Source organism: Carya illinoinensis, chromosome 5 (genome assembly GCF_018687715.1).
Source record: "Carya illinoinensis cultivar Pawnee chromosome 5, C.illinoinensisPawnee_v1, whole genome shotgun sequence".
Classification (NCBI taxonomy): domain Eukaryota; kingdom Viridiplantae; phylum Streptophyta; class Magnoliopsida; order Fagales; family Juglandaceae; genus Carya; species Carya illinoinensis.
The window spans coordinates 32,894,848-32,901,260 of NC_056756.1; the positions used below are offsets into that span (position 1 = coordinate 32,894,848).

A 6,413-nucleotide genomic window follows, 5' to 3' on the forward strand; every position below is an offset into this window, starting at 1 on the left:
GTAAAGAAGGTGCTCAGAAGGTTTAACATGGACAAGGCGAAACCAGTGAGCACACCCTTAGCTAGTCACTTTCGACTAACTAAGGATCAGTCGCCAAAGATGGAGGAAGAGCAAGAATGCATGAACAGAATACCCTATGCATCTGCTATTGGTAGTCTTATGTACGCCATGGTCTGTACAAGGCCAGATATTGCACAAGCAGTGGGAGCTGTGAGCAGGTACATGAGTAATCCAGGAAAGCAGCATTGGGAAGCAGTCAAGTGGATTTTAAGATATCTACAAGGCTCTTCAGATACGTCACTATGCTTTACAAAAGTAGGTTTAAAACTATAGGGATATGTAGATGCTGATTTAGCAGGTGACGTTGACAGCAGAAAAAGTACTACTGGATTTGTGTATACGCTGGGTGGTCCAGCTATATCGTGGGCTTCTAAGTTACAAAAGATTGTTGCTCTCTCAACTACAGAAGCGAAATACGTTGCTATAACTGAAGCAGGGAAGGAAATGGTTTGGTTGCAGTCATTCTTGGAGGAATTGGGAAAGAAGAATGAAAAAGGCATTCTGCACAATGATAGTCAGAGTGCTATTTTTCTTGCAAAGAATCCAGCCTTTCATTCCAGAACAAAACACATACAGTTGCGATACCATTTTATCCGATCTCTTCTCGATAGTGGACAGCTGATACTTGAGAAGATTCGAGGAACAGAAAACCCAGCAGACATGTTCACAAAAGTAGTTACTGTTGACAAACTGAAGCTGTGTGTAGCTTCAGTTGGCCTTCGTACTTAAAGGCATGACTTGAAGTTGCTGTGATAGTTGCTATGAAGATATGTAGACTCATTTGTCTCCAAGTGGGAGATTGTTGCGGATGGAGACAAAAAGAAAATAAAAAGAGAAAATGGTGAGTCATGCACCGTTTGTCCCTTTGTCATATTAGGCACCAATTGCACCGAAAAAAATATTGTAGGCTGCTCTCTCCTATAAATAGAGAGAGCTCAATTGTAGGTGTGTGCATCAGAGAGAAAAAACAGAGTGTGTGCTGCGTGTGTGTGCAGATAGAGTGTGGGAGAGAAAGAAGAGAAAAACAGAGTGGGTGAGCAGAGAGAGATTTCTGTAAAAGTTATTTTCATAGTGAAATTATAGCATCTGTGGACGTAGGCATTGCCGAATCACGTTAAATTTCGTCCCTCCTTTATTTAGAATCGTCACTGTGTTAGAACAGCTCCCAACAAAGCCGGCCCGCAATTTATAATTAGGAAACTGAAGAAATTAGCTTATACATATATAGCATTACCAAGAGAAGTTTCATGATTCTATATAAAAGTTGTTTTCTTAACATTTTGGAGAAGCTTTTGTTAGATGTGCAACTCATACGTACCTTGGCAACCATCAGGGAGGTATGGGTTTCCGTCATAACCTTCTTTGCACTTGCAACGATACCCATCGACCCCTTCTGGGGGATTTTCACATGAGGTGTTCCCTCCGCATATGTAATATTGTTTTTTCGGAGCAGTTTTACACGTTTCACTACCGATTGCCCAATCAAGAACCATTGGATAGGTCTCGATATCTCGCATGCTTTCAAGATAACTTGAGGAGAAATTGAACTTGTCATCCTCTTTAGCCACAAAAGCAAAGCTGCATGGATTGAATTCAGAGACATTTCTGTGTTTGTTATAGCTATGAGCATCCAAAGTAAAGTTCTTCAATCCCGTTGGGATGTCAACCTGGCAACACCCAATCCCAGTGCAAGATCCATTTTCGACATTTATAAGACTTTTGCATTTAGACATGCAGCCTATGGAGAAGCTTTCATTGTTTCGGAAAGCATTGAGCTGGTAGGCATAAGTATGGCAGCCGATGGTGACGAACTTGTTTTTGGTGTTGGAAATTGTGAAAGCCGGGTAGTTGATCGAGGGATTGTTGTTAGACACAAGCACACCATTCTCGTAACACTGACTGGCTATATACATCAAGATCTCAAGCTTGCCGTCCATGGAAATGTCTGTGACATTCACATTATCACCGGCTATTAGTTCAGAAGGATGGCCGGACGAATCGTTACATCTCAAGAAAAAATCACCATTTAGCTAGGGAGCAATCTTCAGTTGTACCAAATGGATAAGGAACTCGAACATCTAGTAATGCTATATTATAGCGTGCAGTGTATTTTCTTTTTCAAATAGAGAATACATACGGTACTTTTTTCGAATCCGTTTCAAGATTTGGCTTGCATGCACCAGACATCATTGAATGTATCTTATATATTAAAAAAACTTCTTGTGAGACAATTTTACACCATACATCTCTCTTCTTAATTAATATGAGTATGATTTGTCATTTTTATCATTATATTTAAATACACATATTTAAGTATTAAGATAGAGGAATAAAAATAACAAATCATATATTGATTAAGTAAATGTATGTGATGTAAGACTTTTATGTAAAAACTTTTATTAAAAAAAGGAAGGATAAGCTTGGTTTAAATGAACATATGAGGAAACCTCGCCATTCTATTGTAGATTCGATGAATGAATAAACAGAAAAAAAGACTTTTTTAGAGCATTAGCATTGGACTCATCAAATTCATCTTTAAAATTTGATGAAAAGTATAAATTTTTCATAAATCCAAAACCTTCATATCTATAATTCCACATTGAATTAGTCATTAGATTCATCAAAATAATAATATAATATTATTTTTTAATAATAATATTTTTAATTTTTTTCTTCATATTTTGTAATTATGCTAACCATATGGACATTAATAGTTTAATTTAGTACTTAAATAATTGATTCTCAAATAATTTAGAATAAAATAAAATAAAACCATTGCCTATTAAAATTAGAATAAAATATTAGTTTGAAAGTAGAATAGTAGACCTTCAAATTTGAAGGAAGAGCAACAATTACTGTACCTAAAAACTTTCTAAATATCTCTTTAATAAATTCAATACAAATTTATTTTAAATAAATTCATCAAAATTAAAAAATACATTAACTTTTGATGAAATTCACTTTTCATTTTAAGATTCACTTTTCATTAACTGAATCTGAGAAGAGTAAAAGTAGAGTCATGCGAAACTTTTCTTCTTCATTATAAAACTGAGTTGTGTACAGGTGTTTTCATCAACCTATTTATACAAGAGAAGTTGAATGTAACTAAGTAACTAACTATTACATCAGGCCAATAACATTGAGCCACATCATGATCACTATCTTAGAATGAAAAGTGAATCATGTACTCTAAGAGACTTTGCTCATATTACCATGTATACGTTCCTCACCATCTTCTCCTTCTATATATACACTCCCAGTAATCAATCTCTTATAGCAGAGCCCAAAAACCAACTCTCTTATAGCAGAGCTCTCTCTTCTCTAAAATGGCAAGCGTTGCGGTGCCTGCCCACCATGGTCAACCGACAAGTGAAGTTCGTTGGTCAACTGGTCTTTTTGACTGCTGCTCTGATATGCATATCTGTAAATTCCTAATCTCTTCCGTTCCTTAGTCAGGTTATAATTAATATTCTGTGTTCAATAATGTTAATGCCTTTCGTTTCCTCACCTTGTTATATACTGCGAAGATCCACACAGAAATGCTCGTTTACAGTGATTGGAGAAAGTGGGGGGGTTTAAAACTAAAGCTACGTACTTTTGTCACAGGTTGCTTGACATATTGGTGTCCATGCGTTGCTTTCGGGCGGATCTCCGAAATTGCAGACAAAGGATCCTCCTGTAAGTAGGATAAAATCACATATATACATATAAATACATATATATGTGTGTGTGTGTGTGTGTGTGTGTGTGTGTGTTCTACGATGTATGTAGCTTTAATTTGTGTTAATTTTGGTCAGCTTGCGCTGGAAATGGCGTGCTATATTACCTCCTCCAGATTGTAACTGGTTGTGGTTGTTTGTACTCGTGCATATACCGTGCTAAACTTCGAAAACTCTATATGTTGGAGGAGAGCCCTTGTGGGGATTGTTGTGTTCATTGTTTCTGCGAGCAGTGTGCCTTGTGTCAAGAGTATCGTGAGCTGCAAAACCGGGGCTTTGATGTGTCTGCCGGTAAATTAAAATATTTCTAACAGAATATATATATATATATATATATATATATATATATGAGTAATTCTAATTGGTAAATACAAACTCCAATTTATAAATGAATCTCTTATAAGTGTTTTTTTTTTTTTTTTTTTTTTGTAAAAAAGTAAGATGGTCCACTAAAAATACTTTTTCATATCGAGATCTACTTTTTTACAAAAAAGTAAAATAAATAAAAAATAAAATAAATAAATTAAAAAAAAAAACTGTTTAATTTATAACTTACACAAATCATGATTACACATGCATTATATAATATATACACGCATAATTTTGTTCATCATGTTAAATATGCATATGTAGGATGGGACGGGAACTCGCAAAAGAACAATCAAGGAGTGGCTATGGCTCCAGTTGTGGAAGGAGGAATGAAGCGCTAGTACTGCAGAAGACGTCCGTGCTTACGCGTACTTCTAATGAAAATAAGTTTAATTGGCAAGTATTAGAGAACGCTAGCTATAGCATGATATGTTTAATAATAACTCTGAAGTCGTACGTACGCTGTCTTGTAATACTCCTCTTGTACGACCTATATATAGATGATAGATATTGCAATTTGTAGTGCTGTAATATCATGATATATATCGTTCTGAATACATGCAAGTATTATCTGTGTTGAATCGTGCGAGTCAACAAGTATTAGGCGATCAGTTAATTCACTTAACAAATTCAACTAATTTGAAAACGCACATCTATTAGTGTTTATTTCTTTAAAACTATTTATTTTATGGCCTCACCTCATGCACATGACTCCAATTAATTGCTTGACTATCAATTTTGTATTACGCAGTACTGAGGGGATTACAGGCGCCTTTCGTTATTTTGGCCTTTTTCTAGAGAGAAATTAATATTTACAATTATAATGATTATAACGAATACATTATACGGTTGGAAGTGCTAATACGCAATGTTGTGATGCACGTTACATTAATATATTCTTATTTTTACATTATTTTTATTGGGTTACATTATTTTTATTCTTTTATTTTATTCTTCCTAAACTAATTGAATTAATCTTCTACTTATAATCTATACACTACACATTTTGTGTTATAAAAATAAAAAAAATAAAAATTATGTGTGGTGTGTGATCATGTGAGGATTATGAGTAGAAATTTTCTAATATATATAGTCATTTATAGTGTTTTTTTTTTTAAATTAAATACTTCTTTTAATAGAAAATCTAAATATGAAAAGTTTGATACATAAAAAAAAAAAAAAAAAAAAAAAAAAAAAAAAAAAAGAAAAAAAAAAAAGAAAAAGGTTGCTCGAGCTGAAAATAAGCTTTTCACAAATTAGTAATTGATAATACATAATATCATGTAATTTTATCAAGATTAATTAATCGAAGAATATTTAACTAAATAATCATATATAGGGCAAAGGATAGAGCACATGAAAATCAACGTACCTCGAACCACTTAAAGAGATTTATTTCCTATCTCATGCTCGTCATGATCTCTTTCAACAGATTTAATTTAGCTTCCCACGGTCCAAGATGTTTTATAGGTAGGTTTCTTTTAGTTTTTGTAGATATATAATTCATGTTTCTTTGCTAGTAAAATTATATTGTTGGTGGTCGTGCTTATTGTGATGACCCGCTTTTGAGTGTATTTTCGCTGAAATAATTATTTTTATTTTTATTAATATTTTAGTTATTTATTTTAATTTATTTGCATTTTAAAAATTAGTTTTTAATTTAATTGATGTTGTGTTTTATTTCTTTTAGTTGTTTTGTGAGTTTTTAATCTCTTTTTGGCAGTTTAGTTTCGTTTCCCGGAATGAGAATCAGACCTCATCTTTTTCCCTACATCTCTTTTTCTTTTCCCTTTTCTTTTTCCTTTTTCTCTTTTTCCTTCTTTCTTTTTCCTTTCTTTTTCTTTTTTTCTTTCTTTCTTTTTTCCCTCTCTCCTCTCCCGCTCGAGCCCCCCCGGCCTCTCTCTCTCTTCTCTCTCCCTCACGCCGGAACGCCTTTCACCTCGATCTACCGCCGTCAGGCCACCGTGCGGCTCACCGCCGATGCCGTTCGGTTCGTCTCCCTCCGGCGCACCTCCCCACCGAAAACCACCTCCATCCGGCCGACCGTTTGGCCGGAAAAGCTCTCCAAAGGCTGCACAGATTTTGCTCCGATCCGCCGCCGTCGCTCCACCTCCGGCCACCATTTCTTCACAACTTCATCACCGGTCCCTTACCGTCCTAACCCACCTATTTCCGGCCTCTAACGACCACCGGAACAGCTCCCACGAGCTAGCTTTCCTTTTTGGAAAATCCGGCCTCTTTCCGGCGATTCCGCCGCCACCCACG

The 6,413-nt window shown here is 35.3% G+C and overlaps 1 protein-coding gene across 1 annotated transcript; it reads left to right on the forward strand.

The window, feature by feature from the left end:
* Positions 1–3,327: 3,327 nt before the first annotated feature.
* Positions 3,328–4,519, forward strand: LOC122311705 (protein PLANT CADMIUM RESISTANCE 2-like). Its single transcript, XM_043126342.1, has 4 exons — positions 3,328–3,483; positions 3,667–3,738; positions 3,858–4,070; positions 4,413–4,519. Exons 1-4 carry the CDS (start codon positions 3,387–3,389, stop codon positions 4,487–4,489), a joined length of 459 nt encoding a protein of 152 aa, XP_042982276.1. The 5' UTR covers positions 3,328–3,386; the 3' UTR covers positions 4,490–4,519.
* Positions 4,520–6,413: the final 1,894 nt, after the last annotated feature.

Excerpts from the sequence above, each read along its gene's own strand:
- LOC122311705 (XM_043126342.1), top strand. The coding sequence starts at position 3,387 with ATGGCAAGCGTTGCGGTGCCTGCCCACCATGGTCAACCGACAAGTGAA. Across the intron at positions 3,484-3,666 it reads CTGCTCTGATATGCATATCT|GTTGCTTGACATATTGGTGT; the intron begins GTAAATTCCTAA and ends CTTTTGTCACAG. Across the intron at positions 3,739-3,857 it reads TGCAGACAAAGGATCCTCCT|CTTGCGCTGGAAATGGCGTG; the intron begins GTAAGTAGGATA and ends AATTTTGGTCAG.